The 19,025-nt window shown below is 37.1% G+C and overlaps 3 protein-coding genes across 3 annotated transcripts; 2 read left to right on the plus strand and 1 right to left on the minus strand.

Moving 5' to 3' along the window:
- On the plus strand, window positions 1-3,940 carry LOC116171889 (protein spire-like). Its single transcript, XM_031488920.1, has 2 exons — window positions 1-921; window positions 2,178-3,940. Exons 1-2 carry the CDS (start codon window positions 208-210, stop codon window positions 3,510-3,512), a joined length of 2,049 nt encoding a protein of 682 aa, XP_031344780.1. The 5' UTR covers window positions 1-207; the 3' UTR covers window positions 3,513-3,940.
- A 1,406-nt stretch (window positions 3,941-5,346) lies between these two features.
- Window positions 5,347-13,760, plus strand: LOC116170788 (golgin subfamily A member 2-like). Its single transcript, XM_031487291.1, has 4 exons — window positions 5,347-5,532; window positions 5,692-6,714; window positions 11,681-12,475; window positions 12,628-13,760. The coding sequence occupies exons 1-4, from the start codon at window positions 5,485-5,487 to the stop codon at window positions 13,666-13,668; spliced, it is 2,907 nt and encodes a 968-aa protein (XP_031343151.1). The 5' UTR covers window positions 5,347-5,484; the 3' UTR covers window positions 13,669-13,760.
- A 2,958-nt stretch (window positions 13,761-16,718) lies between these two features.
- Window positions 16,719-19,025, minus strand: LOC116170643 (glypican-6-like; the record flags this gene model as incomplete). Its single annotated transcript, XM_031487147.1, has 3 exons — window positions 16,719-17,502; window positions 18,012-18,382; window positions 18,440-19,025. Coding segments are annotated over 3 exons (1,500 nt in total), but the record flags the coding sequence as incomplete, so codon positions are not given.

Raw genomic sequence — 19,025 nt, forward strand, 5'->3', positions numbered from 1 at the left:
AGTGCGTCTCACTCTGTCGTTAATTATTTATATTTCTTTGTCTCTCACTTTGACGTTTGTGGTGGGGCGCTGTCAGTTTCAAGGATGCTACGCTAATATTGATTTTCTACTTTCGGAGGTTATTAAAGCAAAAACGGCCAAAACGTTAATAACAATAATGTGTGAGTGTTCGCTTAATCGTCATGTTTTTCAGTAATTTATGTAAAAATGTCGTCAGGAGTACGATGTAAACTACATTCTGACGGTAGTGTGTGTTTAAAAGATATTTTAGAGTCCTTCCATTCGCCAATTCGAGAAGAACATGCGTGGGCGCTCTGCTATCAGAGCTGTAAATTCTACGAAGGTTTGCTAGGAACCAATAATCACGAAAATTATCTTTCCTTAACAACCCTTCATCACCTCTTCTTACAAACCGATGGAAATGTTCACCCGAATACGCTGTTTGGCGGCAGCAACGCTAGCGCGGGCGCTCCACGAAAGAAACTCAACGACGAGCAGCATTTTATTAAAGGTTTGGGACTAGTTATTTATCAAGCGTTGGATCATGATAGTACCGACGGCGAAGAAAGGGCCATCAGCCACGACTTGGAGCAGCTCATTACGGATATGATAACGGATGGAAGAGTACCTGAGGTACATCACGAAACTGATGATGAGGGAATCGAAAATGACACGGAAGAAGGTGAAGATCTTGCGGAGAGTCCCAAGAGAAATATAAGGCACATAATGAGAATGTGCGAGAAACATCTGCCGATACTTACTAAACCCCAAGTTGAAGCTCACTATAAAGCTGTGGTACGCGCACTCGTCTCCGAAGGCCTCGAACTTTCGTCATTCCTCGAAAAGGTCGCTACGGACAGTGTGAATTCGTCTGGTTTGGAACAGTTGCAGTTCGCAGATTGGGCACGGTTTTGGATGCAGGTATAGTACATGTTTACTGACCAGGATACAGGGTGGGCCAAAGTGGACACTTTCTTATAGAAACACCCTTTATTTTAAGAGATAGAGTAAAGTGGACCTAGGTGTATGGAGTTCAATTTTAAAGAGGCGCCAACAGAATTCAGCTATTTCTAATCGTTTGGCCGCTAGGCCGCTAAATTTTTTCATACAGACCACCCTATATATTTTGCAGTTTTTGAAAAGAGCGTAAAATTGTCTAAATTGTGATGTATCACTTATATTAAATATTATGTGCAATATTGCACTTTATACATTAGAATATTTTTTTGTAGAGATGTAGGTTTTCATGACGAAAAGAAGATGGCAGGATTGTTTAAAATGACAATTTCTTGGTAAACTTCAAAATCAAATGTTTTACATTCATTCTCTACCTAATTCCGTAAAAATCCAATATGGCGCCCATACAAATAAGAAAGTAGTAGCCTGTAGCTTGTACATCTTGTAGTTTATGTACAATATAATATACTACATTTCTCTCAGTGATATAGGGAGGTTTATAATAGTGCGCATCACATTTATTTTCGAACGTAAGTAGCTAACAAACATTTAATTAATTAGAAACAGTTTTTACTCGAGTTTTTATGATACAACTTCTCTTTGAAATATTTTTTGCCATTTTGCAAAATTTTGCAGTTTTAAAAGTTATGTATGAGGCTATATGTACAGGACTCACGGAGAAAGAACGTTTCGGGCCGCGCAGGTGACGTCGCGCGATCGGCAATGATCGTGTACTTACAACTCATAATGTTACATGCCTAAATATTTCCACGAAGCAAACAAAATTTTTATGTACCTACTACGCCACTGGATATTCCTTATTACCGCGCTTAAAATTTATAAAAAAGGACGAGTGCGCATTCGACCTTCAAATGTTCTTTCTCCGTGAGTGCTGTACCTACTCGTACGTCGAATAATTAGTACTTTAGAACCCATTAAGCACTGCGGGTCTATTAAAAAACAAACACGATTTTTTCCAATATTACGTACCTGACAAAACTTTATTTTACAGCAGAAGCCATAATAATCATTAGGTATAAAGCTTAAGAAAATTCTGAATTTAGTTTAGACGTCAAAAATAGCAAACTTATGTCCCGTCGCTGCTATGGAAACAATATTGTATTCTATTTTCAATTTCATTTTATTTCATGCTCCGCGTCCCATTTTTAATAAGAATGACAGATGTCATTAGAATGCACAATCATTTGTTTCCTCAACAGGTCGTTGCCGAATTACGGTTGGGAGTAAAACTCAGGAAGGTGCAGTACAGTAGGGCTCCGATCGAATACGAACTCACGCCCTATGAAATTATGATGAAAGACATTCGCGCGTGTCGCTATAATTTAAAGAAAATTATGGTGAACGGTGATATTCCGTATAAGGTGACCAAAGATGCGCACGCGATAATACTTGAATTTATAAGATCGCGCCCGCCATTAAAGAAGGCTTCTCATCGCAAACTACCTCCTCGGGTGTACACGCTCACACCCCGCGAACAACTCATGAACTCCATTAGAAAGGGGCGTCAGTTGCGTCCGGTTAAGAAAGGGCCTACGCGTAAGTTAATAAAAATCGATTTTTCGCAATTGCAAGATGAAGATGATGACGAGGACGAACCAATGGTGAGCAACAATTCGGATACGGAGCCTCCAAATTTGTGGGTGTATGAGGAATGCAACCCGTTAAGCGAATCGACATTGGACGCATACGATTTAGCAACCCAAGATTTTGAATCTCGTTATCAGAGCCGTCGTCACTCGTTGGGTGTGGTCGAACACATGTGGGGAAGCCAGTCTGTCCCGCAATCGAGGCCAGGTTCCCGTCAATCCTGTAACAGCTCCGAAGCAGATTCTATACCGCCGGAAATGTCGACGTCATTGCAGGATCATTTAATCGCAAGTGGGAAATGTTGGCCCGAGGGTATGTCTTTGGAGGACAGGCTCTCTCTTACGCTTGAGGAAATTGTTCATATCAGATCTGTTCTGACCAAAGCCGAATTGGAAGCTCTGCCAGTCGAAGGGAGGGTTCGTGGTGATGTAGAAAATCGTAAAGTATGTTTTTTATGTTTGAAAACACGTTTTGGAATTTTCGGTCCTTGGGGCCAACGTTGCATTATTTGCAAAAGGACTGTTTGTTTTCGTTGCTATTCAAAAATGAACATACCCATGGAGCAATTCGCTGGAGTACCCGTTGCTCTACTTAGTCCTAGCATATTGGCCACGCCGGAGGAAGACCATCGTAGTGAAAGTAGCAGTAGTAGAGTGACACCTGATCCGGATACAGAAGATGATCATGGTCTTAGCCCAAATTGTTCCGATGGGAGCATCGCGTCAAGATTAAGTGAGGGCAGTGCGCTAAAAAGGTTTAAAACCAAGGCGAACGCCGTAGGTAAGGCCGCCGGTATGGTGGATAAATTTAAAGGATCTCAACTAGTCGTCTGTCACGATTGTAAAATGATGTTGCAACAAATCATTAAATCGGCTCGTACAAATCGAACTGCCATTCGGAATAAAACCATACAAAATCTCTCTTTAAATTTGTCTCCGGTATTCTAAAAGGGCACATATTTAGATTAGTAATTCGTTCAAATTTCGTTCTCACGCTATATACGCTTGATGTTCAAATATGTGATGTTAAGTTAGAAAATATATCGTCTCAATTTATCGTGATATGTCACTGTTTTCTTGTGTAGGTAGTCCTTATATGTACATAACTCTATATTTTGTAAATGTGTTTTCATTAATTTAATTTTATTTTCGTAACGGAAATATATATTTATTGTATTTAGAAATTGTTAATAAGATGAAATATGTTGAGCATGCAAAATAAGCTGATAGATTTATTTTACGTTATTCACCTATCCCTTGATTTTCATAAAGAGTTAATAGTATTTCAATAATTCCTATTTCAATATTATTATGAAATTATTGTAAGAAAAGATATATGTAGGGAAAGGTGAAACTTAATAAAATTTATGACAATCTTTGTTTATTTATGTAAATTTTAATGCTCTTCTATCATTAAATTTAAGCCAGCGGCAAGAGATGCCCTTTACCAAAATTGTAGAACTTCTCGGTTGGTTTTTTAAGTCCTGTTTTAATCTAGGGTGTTTTTAGTTGAACAATAGTGATGTCGTTGGAAAGATTGGCGCATTGCAAACAAACAAACCTATTTTCTGATAGCGAAAGGGTACTTTTTAAAAACGCTCAATTTTGTATAGAACTGAACCTTTTACAATTAAACCCCACTAGTTTGGCTTTGAGAGGTTATCTTTATTGAAACAATTACATGTGCTCAGCTTGGAAAGTTTTTTGTTCTGGGGCTTGTAACAAAAAATGAGAATTGTTTTATCCTCTTTTTTTTTGTGGTTTATTCTTATTAACATACGAACTTCGGTAGGAAGTCCGCGCACAAATGGCATTAAAATTAAACGATCAGCAGAATCAAAATTAAAATTTAATTAAAAGAAAAATAAATTTACAAATGACAAATTACAAATGGGCCTCTGGTGTGCCTAAGTGCTGCCCGGTCGGCCTCCAGCGGGCTAAAATAGCGCCAGTCGGCAGCAACTCTAGATGTGATGTCAGCGGAATGGACGCACGGACAGAAGATTGAAGTCTTGTTTTGCCCACGGTCGGCGGTTTTTGAACGTTCTCAGAGGCACAATCGGTAGCCATAGGCAGTCAGTTGAAGAAACAGTTTAGTCCAGAATTCGACGGGCGGTCCTAGTCATTGGCAGTACCTATCATTAGTCTGTAAAAAAATCAACTTCATTCATCGAACCGTAAGCTAGTCAAATCTGTAGAAAGTTCATGAAAAACGGACTCAGAATTGTTTTTTACGGAGTTACCAAATGTTCGCGATTTTTAAAAATTTTTTTAAGATCTATTATCAACGTTTTCATTTGGCGTATAACTTATATTTTCTCAAAAAACAGCCATTTAGAATTGGAGTAATATGACCTGAGGCGGCAGCAAATGTTTAAAACCAGAACTCTAAACTCTGCAAAGTCAATTTCGGCTTCAACGGCGCTTCAAGAAACCAGCTCTCCGCCTACAGAACCAGCTCACTTTGCGCCTCACCAAAAAAAAGCTCGTAGCGTGCCCTTGGGCTACCATTTTGTACATATTGTAATAAATATATTCCATAAAATGCAAGTTGCATTTTATTTACCGTCGCCCGCTAAAGTGTGTATTGACAAAACAAGTAAACCACGCAACCACTAAAATTCTAATAAACATCTCAACAGTATTTTTAGTATAAATTCAGTTTGTAATAGTGCCGATTTCAGTTGAATCACACTGTACATTTTGTATTCGTTATATAACCGTCTCCATCCGTGTCTAAAAAGATTACAATTCATAGTTTTTATTTTTATACTATCAGGAATAATGGTCTTTGTAGATGTGGAGCAAAAAAAGATATTTCAATCTATGATGTGGGGTTGTGGTGGAATAGTGTGCTGCGCAAGTTGCGGACTCTGGTGGAATTGAAAGAAATTGATGTCCGCAATCTAAAAACAAAAAAATGGCGGACGCTACAAAATCACAAAAGTTAGCAGCTGCTAAGAAAAAGGTAAATATTGCCGATTATTTGTTTAATACACCAAATAATTTGAAGAATTTAAAAAAGCAATAATTAGCTAAATAGTGGATCATCCTCACAATAATCTAAATAAATTCCTTGTTCAACAATTGGCCACATCATCATCCTTCAACTTATTTATTTTTGCAGCTCAAGGAGTATCAACAAAAAAGTAAAAAACCAGAAACAGGTGAAGAAAATTTACATACAAACGATGCCTTAAGTAATTCAACGCATAGTTCCATTAACGGTGGTTTTGATATCGTGCCTTTAGAAACTGTATCTACTAATATTGGAGACACCAACCAAAGGTCTCCTTTTCAAAATTACTTTAATCCAGAGAGACAAAATGTGGTCACCGAGCAAAAAGACTTTTTTGATTCGTTATCGTTTCAAACAAATACAAACCATCCACCTATAAGTAACGTTCAAGATTCTCATATAAATGCCATTTTTAATGAAAAGCATAGTGATCCTGGTTCTTTGGAATATCCCGAACTTACAGAAAGTAAGCCGTATGGAGTATATACGGAAAAGCCTGTGGACCATCCATTTGTGTCTTTTGAAGATGCGAGAAAGTTATCCGACTACATGACTGATGCAACAAATGGAGTTGAGGAGATTGTTCCGGCGGAAAAATCACTTGTAAACTCAAATATAGAAAGTCTGAGGCAGTTGTCCTCTGAAATTAACGAACTGATCAAGGTTGAACCAGATACGCACGACGACTCTGATCTGGAAAGGAGGAACGTTGAACTGGCCAGATTATTGGATCAAGAATGTTTGGTCTCGCATACGGCACGTAATCAACTTCGCGAATCTCAAAGTCAGGTGGAGCAGTTGCAATGCGAATGTCAACAGATCAAGACCGACTACGAACACAGGTTGAATCGTGAGGTCGGGCCTTTACAAGAGCAACTACAGTGCCACGCTCAGACCGTCGGAATACTTATAGCCGAAAAGACCGAACTGTCGAGTGCGCTCTCGCAGGCGCAATTTTTAGCGAAACAGAAGGTTAGCGAGTGCGAGGAGCTGCAGGGGCGTTTGAAGACTTCGAGGTCGCGCGTTGCCGATTTGGAGAGGGATTTGCAAATGCTCAAGGCGGAAAAGCAGAAGTACGAGTCGGGAAATGTTTACGAGGAGGAAATTCAAAAGTGGAAAAGGGATTATGAAGTACGTATTTTAGGGTATCTGGCAACAATAGAGGGGGTGAGGTGATAGTGAGTTGTATAAATATCTTTTTTTTTTTCTCGTTCTCGCTATAGGTCATGATGTGTCAAATTTGGGTACCACTCAAGGTACTCTTCACATGATCCAATTAGATACCCATTTTTTTCATTGGAGATGGAGAGGTTGTAGTTTTTCAATTGGTTTTCTGTTAGCACACATTTTTATCCATCCACACATTAGTAAGGGAGGTATTGCATTTTGGTAAAAATTACCCCCTCCCCTCTTTTTTGACAGTAATACATGTTTTAAAGCACCAAGAATTTGAATCACACAAAATCTCAGTGATGTTCGTTGGTCTGTTTGTCTGTACCAGCATTTCCGGCTAAACAGCTGAACCGATTGCAATCAAATTTGGTACGCATATTGTTAGAAGAAGGGCATAATCGCGCAGGTCTGCAGGTGGTATCCATGCATTCATGAATTCATAAATCCCTCATTCATATCTACAGTGCGTTTATCTTACATTGGAACCTTGGAGAAGGAAAGATAAACGAGGGAGAAAAAATGATCGCAAGGTGAAGCAGATTTTAGCTCTGTTTGCCACCAAAAACATGTCCGCTGACGGTCAATTTTCGTAGAATTAAAGCACCAACTGTACCGTATTTGTTGTTCACATTACTGAATGTTCATGTATGCGAATGTTCACATAAACGCGAATCTACTGTATTTCAAAAACTAACAAATTTTCCAGGGATTTGTGACCCTTAACCCTTGGATTACGCAACTTTTCTCCCATTTAACCAAATTTGTATTTCTTTCTCTTTCTAGAATGCCCATAGTGGCCATTCTTATCTCGGAGACAGCGTATATTGAACCTGTCATAAATCGCACATGATTTTCCTTTTGTGGTATTTCATTTTAGATAGGTTTGCATGAGTAATAGAGGACTATCACTTTAATAACCAAAGTGGTGAAAACTGGTAGATTAATCCTCACTTATTTAGCCAACTAATTTGAACCAATTAGGTATTTATATTGCACGAAATTTAGAAAATAAACCCAAACAAAAGCAAAAACTTTACAAATTGGTTTGGCTGCAATTAAGTAATTTACAAAAGAGAAGAAAGTTGAAAAGGATTTAATTTAATCCAAGTTTAATATCACGATTAAGCAAAATGGTATTCCAATTAAGCGAATCTCTGCGATTTCCGTCTTCAACAAAACAATTATGGCTGGCTGCTCGCAATTTAGTGTACACAGGTGTACACGATTTTGATTTAACGAAACTCCTTCAATCGCCAATCACAACGGAACGCGCCAACCTTCCTTTCTCCAACGCACAATTCTACGAAACATCTGCATCTCCTTATCAGAAACAGAACACGCGCGTTATTTAAATTTAGCCTGATAATAAAAATTCTTATCGCAAACGACCAGATGTAACCTTAATTCTAAAGTGTTATCTAAATTGAATACAAAAGCGAAAACAACTGTAACAAATTTCTAAAAAGAAAAATAAACACTGAAATACTTATCTGTAAATAATCCACCAGATTTACTTAATAAATTGAAATATTTTTGTATACAGGATGTCAAGTCAATATTTTCGGTGCTTAGACTGGAATAACGTCTACATGACGTTGTTTACTTACACAATATTCTGTTTGGTACACACTGTATATTGAGATGTTTATTTTCCTTGTAGAGTTTTACAACACTTAATACAGTGTTCATAGTTCTTGATAAGTAATTAAAATAGTTCTCATATACTCATATTCCCATACAGGGTGTAGAACTGGTTCACACACCATAGAGATTTCAATGGAAATCGGAGAAATTAAGGAAAGTATAATTATTGAAACAAAATTTGTATATCAATACTTATCTGAAATAAGAGCTTAAAATATTCATTATAGTTTAATTCAGATACATGTTATACTAAATAGTTGCCTCCTGTAGATCAATTCGAAACTATCCAGAACTCCCATCTCAAATTTCATGGAAAAAATCTTTTTCAAATATTTTCATATACAGGGTGTTTTTTTGGGAGCTTTAGTTAAACGTTTCTGGGAAAGTAAAATACGTAGGTTTTTGAAAATTTGTACTTACGAGTTACTCTGAAGGCCGAATCTATGTAAAATATTTTCAAAATGTCCGCACTTCCGGAAACACCGGAAGTAGATAGTAATTCCGTTATTTTAAATTGCAACCCCTATTTTTTATTGCATTTTTGGATTCTACGTGAAATTTCAGTTCTTTTGATACCCATATGTCGATATCTGCCATTTATGGTTTTTAAGTTATTTTGACTTTAAGAAAAAAAATGGCGGATGCAGATGGTACCTTGATAATTGATTACTTGAAAAAGGGTATAGTCATGGCAACCCATTTTTATCAGTGCATAGAGAATGAATAGGGCTTTCTTTTAATGTACTTAAAAAAAAGTTAAGTTGCGTACAACCGCACCTATGGAAATCCAAATTTAAGAAACTTCAAAGTCTATAAACTCAGTTTTTTAAATGGAATGACCATGTTCTTAATATTGCATGAGATAGAGAATCGAAATTGGCATATTTTGATATTACATGTTCCTATAGCTATCTTTAACAGTTTCTGATTTATTCTCATTTCATTGAATTGATCTCGGAATTGATGCCATTTTTTTTCGCATTTTCTTTTTAGTAGTTGGCCATGATTTTATAACAATCGAATTTTAAACAAATCAAGGAATGGATTCTTTAATACCATTGATTCTAGTTCTAGTCTAAATAATTCATTAATAAATAACTCATTTATTAAGGATATAGGACGGAAAATTTTTGAAAAATCTAAACAGTCGTTCAACTGAATTTCTTAAACAACGTATAAGTCTGGAAATTAAGAGAAGTAATGCGGTATCTGTTCTAGCAACAATTCCATACCAAAAATGTTTCAACGAATTTTTTTATATTCTGCATTGAATTTATTTTGTTAATCTTGCATTTGCAATTCAATTCATTTTCTTAAATATTCTCTTGTAGAGCTTTGTATCGCTTGTGCTTTAACGGTTTGTAGTGCATTTGGGGGTACAAAATTTCCAAAATTCATACAATTTCGTTCCAGGTTTCGAATGAATGTACCGAAAGCACGCGCCGCGAATCTGCCCATTTCACCATAAATAACAATTAAATTCCAAAATAGGTGAAACCACTGCGAGTCATTTTTCGATTTTTTAAAAAACTTATGTTAACCTATATCAGTGGGTGATGGATTAGTGTCACTAGATTTGTTTAAAAGTCAATTGTTATAGAATCATGGTCGACTACTAAAAAGAAAATCCGAAAAAAATAGTGTCAATTCAATAAAATGGGAATAAGTCAGAAACTGTTAAAGATAGCTATAGGAACATGTATTGTCAAAATATGCCCATTTCGATTCTCTATCTCATAGAATAGTAAGAACATGGCCATTCCATTTAAAAAAAACTGAGTTTTTAGTCTTTGAAGTTTCATAAATTTGGATATCCATAGGGGCGGTCGTACACAACTTAACTTTTTTTTAAGTGCACTAAAAGAAAGCCCTATTCATTCTCTATGCACTGATAAAAATAGGTTGCCATGACTACAACCGTTTTCAAGTAATCAATTATCAAGGTACCATCTGCATCTGCCATTTTTTTTCTTAAAGTCAAAATAACTTAAAAACCATAAATGGTAGATATCGACATATGGGAATCAAAAGAAGTGAAATTTCACGTAGAATCCAAAAATGCAATAGGGGTTGCCATTTAAAATAACGAAGTTACTATCTACTTCCGGTGTTTCCGGAAGTGCGGCCATTTTGAAAATATTTTACATCGATTCGGCCTTCAGAGTAACTCCTAAGTACAAATTTTCAAAAACCTACCTATTTTACTTTCCCAGAAACGTTTAACTAAAGCTCCCAAAAAAACACCCTGTATACAGTGTCCAAGATAAAGATGTCTATCATGGGGTTCTCAAAAACCATACAAGAAAGAACATTTTCTGGAAAGTAGAAAAATTTGTCATTGATAAAAGGGCTTTTTATTTTTTTGTATCTGTTCAAATAACATCAGTAAATTTCGAGAATTTTGAGAGATACCTCACGCTTACGGGGAAGGAGGAGATTTCATAAATTTTATTTTTTAGGATGGTTATCCGCGCCGAATTTCTTCACGAATTCAAACGCGAGATTTTTCATTTTTTAAGAAATTCAAAGATCGGAATACTACCCACCTCAAGAGAGGGGTCCAACAACCATTTCATGTTGCGTGGTTGATGGTTCATCAGACCACGCACTACGTACCTCGCGAATTTTTTTCGAAAATGTTTTACCTCCGCGCTACCACTAATGGAGTCTTTCAAAGTTTTCATAAAAAGTATAAAAAAGTTATCCCTAATTGTTTGAGATATCCTCGAAAAAATGTCTTCTCAATTTGTAAGCGGCATAACGCAAAAAATTGCAACTTGGTACACTCCTCTCTCGATACTTACCTCAATTCGCGGCGGAAGGGTGGGGGGGGGGGAGAGTGTGGTCGCGGTGCCCGGCGTGTTAGAGATATCGTGCCGCTCCGCGTTTTGTTAGGGACCTGCTGCTATTTATCATTAGCTTCTTTTAAATTAATTGCTCTATTGTCATTTGCAAGTTCTTTTTGTATTCTATTCATTCCTCCATTTGGTCAATTTTCTTGCACCATTTTCTTCTTCATCATACGCCGTTATTGTTTACACCTCTCCTTTTCGCTGTCGCCTCATCAAACTCGTTCCTGTCTTCATCTCTCTAATTCAATTTAGGAAAATAAACTTTTTGAAAGTCGCGTGTCCTAGATTTTGCGAGATTGCGTGGATAACTGAAAAAAACAAATATCTTTGTAATTGTTCAATTTATGTTGATTCAATTCTTCAGTGACATACACAACATTTCATTGTTCAGTTACCCACATGAGCAGTTGCTAAAGAAATTTTTACAGGATCTAACTGGTCGTTACGAAGAAGTTTCTCAAGATTTCTTAGAAACAAAAGAAAAACTTAACCTAAAAAACAAAGAAAACCTAGATCTCCAAAGGGAGGTGCAAGATGCCAAGCATCATCTATCTCTTGCCAAGGTAAAAATTGAACAAATAACAACCGGAGGAAATTTGCTAGCGGAATCGCAAGTTGAAGCCCTAACCCAACAAAAGATCATGTTAGAGAAACAAGTTTTGGAATTTAGTCAGGCGCTAAAGGCGACCACCGAAGAAAGGGACCAGGCGAGTGTGCAATACCAACACTACGTGCAACAGTTAAACGGTCAAATTACTTCCCTAGCTCAAAAATTGGAAAATCTAACTACGGAAAATGAATCATTGAATAAGCGCGAGTCCAATTTCGTCCACCACATCAGCGAATTGGAAAAACATCTGCAAAAGTTACAAGAGGACCAATTAAATGCGGCAAACAGTTGTAGCGCGACTTCGGACGTTAGGAAGGAGTTGGAAGCTGTAACAGAAACTCTTCAAAGTCTCCAAATTGACCGAGATAAGTTGGAAGAATGTTACAATGATGTTGTGAGCGAACGGGACGAACTGCTACGCGATTCGGAGTATAAGAAAGAGTGCATTGAAAAGTTGGAATCGCAAATGGAAAATTTACAATCTGATCAGCCCGACAATGCCAAGTTACTGCATGCTATTGAAAGTGATAAGATTGCTGCATCGAGAGCTGTGGAGCAGAATACACAACTGAAGCAACAGTTAGAGGAGATGCAACAAGCATTTGTTAGAATGGTAGGTCGTTACTATAAACTGTCTAGTCCTTTTTCTACATTTTTCCCTCTCTCTGTTTGTTTTGAGTAGTGCAATCACTTGTAGATCGCCTTTGCGTTTTAACACCAAAATCATACAAATGAATTAAAATGCAATAATTCATTCTTTTACAGAGTAACGACAAACTTGACTTAACCGAGCGACTAACTAGCGAAGAATATCACAATAAAGAATTACACGAAAAATTAACACACACCGAACATCAGTTGCATACGTTATCCGAAGCCATTGCAATTAAAGACGGTGAACTTACTCACATGCGTGATACGTTAGCTCTCCAAAATAAGCAAATATTGCAGCACGACCAATTAAACGATAGGCTGCGACACTATGAAGCACAAGATGGTAGCAGCAACGCTCTTCAAAATGAACTGCAGCAGGCCCAACACCTAATAGAACACCTATCAAAAGAAAATCAAACGTTAAGGGAAGAAGCCAGTAAAATAACGGATTCGATTCAGGATCAGCTACGATCCGAAAGGCTGCAACTTTTGTCACAGTCGAATCCTGATATCTTGAATATCGAGGTGGGCAGTCAAACCGTGAGTGACGTCGATGACAGCAAAAGCGTAGATCTAAGCACGTTAGATAAGGAAGCGGCGATGAAGCATTTGGAGGATAAATTCACCCGAACAATGGCGGACATCGCAAATTTAACCGAAGAGAAGCAACGTCTCGAACATATCGTAATGCAGCTGCAGGACGAAACGGAAACCATCGGGGAATATATCGCGTTATACCAACATCAACGGGGCATTCTGCAGCAACGCACACAAGAAAAGGACGACCAATTGAAACGGTTGGCTTACGATCGCGAGACCGTCAAGCGAAAACTGGACGCCCTCAACGAACTAGTCAAGAGGTTGATGCTGGAAAAGGGCGCGCTGTCGCCCGAATTTTTAGAGCACCACAAGATGGCGATGGAAAAGCAGGAGTTGTGCACGGAACACGCCAAGATACACGAAGATATGCATAAAATTCCCGAGCACAATGTGAATTGTGAAAATAATAATTTGCAACAGAACACGGGAATGGCGGAGGAGATTATTGCACTTTTAGCCGATATAAAAACGAGTAATTTAATTCAGCCCAAAGAATCTTTGGAAAATTTCCATCCGTGCGCTTGGTGTTCTGGTCAACTTATAACGGTGTAATAATGTAGTTAATTATATATCTTGTTAAATTTCCTTGTATATATGTATTTAAATATTATGCTTTTATTAAAATATGAAGATTTGGATATTTATTTGTACTGTTTTTTTTTAATGTGGAAAATGTGCAACATTCTAATTTAATAGTCTTATATCTGGGGCATAAAAGGGCCAATTCGCTCTTTGAAAGAAATGTCAAAAAATCACAAATAATGTACATAATTATCATTTAATTATATACATACATATCACTTGATGAACATGAACGGGCGATCCTGCCCCTTGAAGTTAAGAAAAAAATTTGAACTTATTACTTAATTATTGTAACAGGATATGACAAAAAGATTTCATTCTTGGTCAATAAAAATAAACTTTCATTGTAGCGAAGTTGCAAGATCAAAGCCGAAATCAATTTCGCGCTTGCGTTAAAAATTTTAGCACAAATAATACTTTACTGTTATAAATCAATATATTTAAGGACGGTTATAAATTCAGTAATAATTTCATTGTACATATCTAAAATACTATTCCTTAATATTCACTCACTCACTCTGAAAAAAAGGGAGGATTGATGCAGGATTATCACAGATTTCTATTCAAAGTTGATCTTACTCCTCAGAGTGAGAAATAACTTGCTCTGAGATTTTGCTCTGCATCTGTTCTACTCTGCCCGGCCCCTCCCATTGTCCATTTTTTTAATCAATTTTGTGTCGATCTCATTTCCATTATGCGAGATTTCGTTTATTTTTTTCCGTGTTGGGACAAAGTTCGGGTTTAGGCCCCGCCCTTTACCAAATCCTGGGACCGCCACTGTTTGTATGTGCATTTGTTTTTATAAAAAAGAGCCTCTTTGCTGATACCTATTGCTAATCGACTTTACGAATGTAAGCGCTACTGTGCAAAACACAAAAATATATTATTATTATTATAATAATTTTTTTTGATCCTTGATTGCATATGTAATTACTGGAATATGGGTTTCGCATTAACTTTGCTGTTGGCAGGGGCGGTTTTATACATCTACTCGGGGGGGGGGGGGGGGTCGAAAATAAAAAAGCTACAGAATTGCAGATGCAGAGGTGCGCGGGAATTTTTTTTAAGTAGCTTTGACCCAATTGTGGGTGCCTTGTGATATGGATACCTCGATTGATACTTGGCTTGCTTATCAGAGGTACCTCCATCAAGTATAAAATTGCAACGCCTTATCCTGCCTAGTGCCTATTAAGTAACAGTGTGCTATTCATAAAAACTGCAAATCCCAACATTCTGTACCACATTCAATTAACTTAACTTGCCAAATATTATCCCGATCCAATTTAAGCATGAAATGAAATTTTAAAAAAAAGCAACAAAAAGCATTTAAAGCGCCATTGTTCAAAAAAGGCAAAATAAAAATAAGCTCGAACGCCTTCATTTTTCATGAAACGTATAGATCCAAAACTAATAACCATTACATTCTGCATTCAAAATTAATGTATAAGCAAAATGCCATATATCCGCACCATATTCATTATTATATTATAAATAACATTTTTAGGGTTGTTTTACATTACAGCAGATAAGCAGACGTGTTATTAATATGCATTTATTGAAGTTAGCAGTGCGGTGGTAATCAGTGCTGAGTGCAGTCGTGAGTCGCAGTCTGGACATTACACGATTCCGCCCCCGCCGGCATTATTTTGTATTTTATTCAATTTTACTTTTCCGTCAGGTGGTTTGTGGTTAGGTCTATTTAATTCGATTATTATGTAAACCTAATGAAATAAAAAAAACAATTGAGCAGTATGTTTAGGGGGGGGGGGCGATCGCCCCTGTCGCCCCCCCCTCCCTAAAAACCGCCCCTGGCTATTGGTGTAAATATCTCACCCCTCAAAGCCTATAAGGTGCTACATATTTTGTTTGTTTATAATGTGAGAATTTTTATGTTATGCATTTATATTATTACAAGTAATCAATTTTGAATAGTTTTCGGGTTCAACAAAGAGCAACTAAAGACCGCTCTGTGTACTGTGTGGAATATTTGGACTGCCTACTTGTGTGTATTTTAGTGGGAAATAAACTGTAAGAAAGAAAACAAAAGAATTTGATGAGCTACAACTGGCTTAAAAATCGTTTTCAAGTATTATCCAGTGGTACGAATTCTACATTCATTTGTACCACTATATGATTAGAATGGTGTATAAAAATTGCCAAATAAATTGCACATAGTGTAATTACCGCATCTTTTTACAGTAATTACTGCAATAATCTCAGCAATAGTTGCTGCAATAAAAAATGTATCGTCTAATATGGCATTTACTTGTCTTTGACAGATAAGCGAAACTAATGTAGTTTATTTAAATTTACCACACACTTTTTTTATGAAACATGGTGGTATTTTGTTTGCTATTCAGGAAACATTGAACCATTAATGCAAAGACGAGGAATAAAAGTCCCTCGAAACTTCAATTACATTCAAAGCTCGATATAAGTAAGTGCCGCCACCTATTAAAGAGTAATGGGATGTGATGTGGTAGTTCTTCTACGTTAAAGTAGTTCAAAACAATCCACAGATTGGTAATGTAGAAATCTGCATAACAGTTTCATGTTTATTATGAGTTGGCCTACCGGTAGAAGTTGACATGGCATTTGTAACCTATGCAATTATTTTTCATGTTGTAAACGTCAGCACCAGTAATTCCTGCTTGTACTGCGATAGTAATAACACCAAGCTAAAGAATAATCGTGTATTAAAATAGTGCAATTTATACAAATTCGAAATGAAACAGCTTAAAGGAAAACCGAAAGAATCAGCAAAGGAGAAAAGACAGCGAAAAAAGGACTTTGCATCTACGAAGAAACAAATTTATACAATTGTGTTCCCAACATTGGCGGCAGCTTTTATATTTATTGTAGCCTATGTGTATATTAAAACTCGTTCCAAGCAGTATATAGACTGAAGTGTTCATGTTGCAAATTTACGAAATGTCTATTTTTCTCAATAAAGTTTATTATTAAAAGTCAATTTTAATATAGCTTTATTAATTTTATATAAATAATGTTTTACAGAGAAATACTTATAAAAATATTACACAAACTATATACATAAATTACAGTGTTCATTCAGACATTCAAACGTTTAAAACCTCAAGCTCACCTACACCGATATCAGTTACATTAAGACGCATCAATTTGTGCTAATAAAATTACAGCTTAAAAACTAATGATTAGATATGGCAATGTTGCAGTCTCTAGGTTTTAAAAGGCATAAAGTTTATATACAAAATATTTACAAAAGAGTACTGGCAAATGGTATCACAGCAATAAGTCGGAGAATGCTCCTCCGATCCAAACTAAAATGATTGGTAGCAAATAATGTGCAAGAGCTTTCGTAAGCGTGGGACTATTAATACTAGCAGAAGCTGGTACAACTTCAGGCGGGTGTGTGCTACTTGGTAGGACTGTCGGAATTTGTGGTGCTCCGGTGTCCATCCTTGGTACTTCCGGTACACCGAAATCGTCGTGATCTCCCGAACCATCTATAAGTCCCATTCCCGATCCTGAACCGCTCACACTAGGCAGATCTTCTGAATCGACGGTGTCGTCAGCCAAATCGACATCTTGCCCTTGGTAAGCCGCCTGTAGTTTGCTTATTAAGGCTTGCAAGATGAAGGTTTGTTGATTTAAGATGGGAGGACTAGATGATGGTGATGGGGTGGTTTGTGATGGGACGGCCTCTTCGTACTTCCCTAAAGCTGTACCATTCCAGCAAGGTCCATCAAATGTTGGAGGAACGGCTTCATTGTTGCACATTTGGTATGGTAGTTGGCTCCAGAATTGTCGACTATCTTTCACACGCTACAAATAAAGGTCCAAATTGAAAATTTTTATTGATTAAACTCGCATGGTGTTTGCAATAGCTCCAGTAATAGCCCAATTTCTGGGAGATTCAGCCCCCAACATCGATAATAAATGCTAATCCATCCACTATTTCTAATAGAAATCGATTTTATTTAATGTTTACATTTTGTTTCTCAATATCACACATGACAGATTATGATTCTCCGGTCAGTCGGAGTCTCACCAGAGGCTAAACGGGATTGTCCATATTAAACATCTGTGTTTGATTTTTGCCTAAATCTTTTCTTTCAATAAAAATCGATTATTATCAGAAACTGAGAATCAAGGCAAAATTGCTGCCGTAGGGATAGTATTGGATCCTTTATGATCATTGCCAGGGGATTATTAGGTTTTTGCATATTTTGCATATTTTAAGCTTCAGAACTTCATACAAAATATGCAAATCTGCTGCTGATTTGCTAGGTTGCTAACTGTACACAAGTAGATACCTAGCAAATATTACTTACCTGTTTGATATCTCTAATAAGCTTCTCGAGAGTAGCGCCACTATCAACTTTCTTGTGCTTATTTTTCTTGTTTTTACTTTTATTGTTGCTCTCCTCATTAAAAGTGAGCGTTTCAAATGTTATTTCATCTTCATCAGTTTTCACCCTTCGCGCTTCAACGCGAGGTTCTTCGACGTCACTGGGAGTACTAGCTTGACGACGTCGCCTCTGCAAAGCGGGGTTGCCGCACCCTGTAAATATTTTTTGCGAGACCTCTACCCCATTCTCTTGAAAAATCATCACAGCTTCAGAAATTTTTATATTAATAGGCTCTACGACCATTTCTATATTAAAAGCACCTGTAATACGGTCCGCTACCTTATCTAATGCATCTGGAAACCGACAAGATTAATATACTAAGCCGACAATATTTCTGATGAGCAACTTACCCACAAAGTTATTCCACTGGTTATCTAAAAGTATATGGTTTTCTAAACAACTTTTCAAAATCGATAGGCAATACGGCGAACAACTTTTTGTACCCTTTATCCCAAGACATTTATCACAATGTTGCATTCGAGCCAATTCATTCCCGCACCTCTCCGTCGGCGTTAAGGAGCCCATGTTTCGAACGACATCGGCACCGGCTGCTAAGGCTTTGTAAAACGCTCGCGTAGCTACGAACGATCGTCTCAATTGTATTCCGAGTTTGTGCGGGATGTCGCCAAACGGTTTCAAATCGGTCATATGTTCGGCTACACATTCTAAATATCTGTCGTCGAACTGATATTGTGCATTAATTACGGTGAACATGCGTTGATACAGGATTCCAAAGAAGGTATCTAAGGCTTCCGCTAGTCGTACGCGACCGCTATTATAATATCTCTCTAATTCTTCGAAAAAATCCGTAAATACAAAAGAATGCTGTAAGTAGATCACACCGTAAGTTTTCTTGAACATTTCGTGAAACTCCCGTTTTGAATTGTTCATAAGATTCCTGAAGAATTCTGAAACAAAAAGAAAAAAGTGAGGTAG

The sequence above is a fragment of the Photinus pyralis genome, unplaced genomic scaffold (genome assembly GCF_008802855.1).
Source record: "Photinus pyralis isolate 1611_PpyrPB1 unplaced genomic scaffold, Ppyr1.3 Ppyr1.4_LG5, whole genome shotgun sequence".
NCBI classification, from domain to species: domain Eukaryota; kingdom Metazoa; phylum Arthropoda; class Insecta; order Coleoptera; family Lampyridae; genus Photinus; species Photinus pyralis.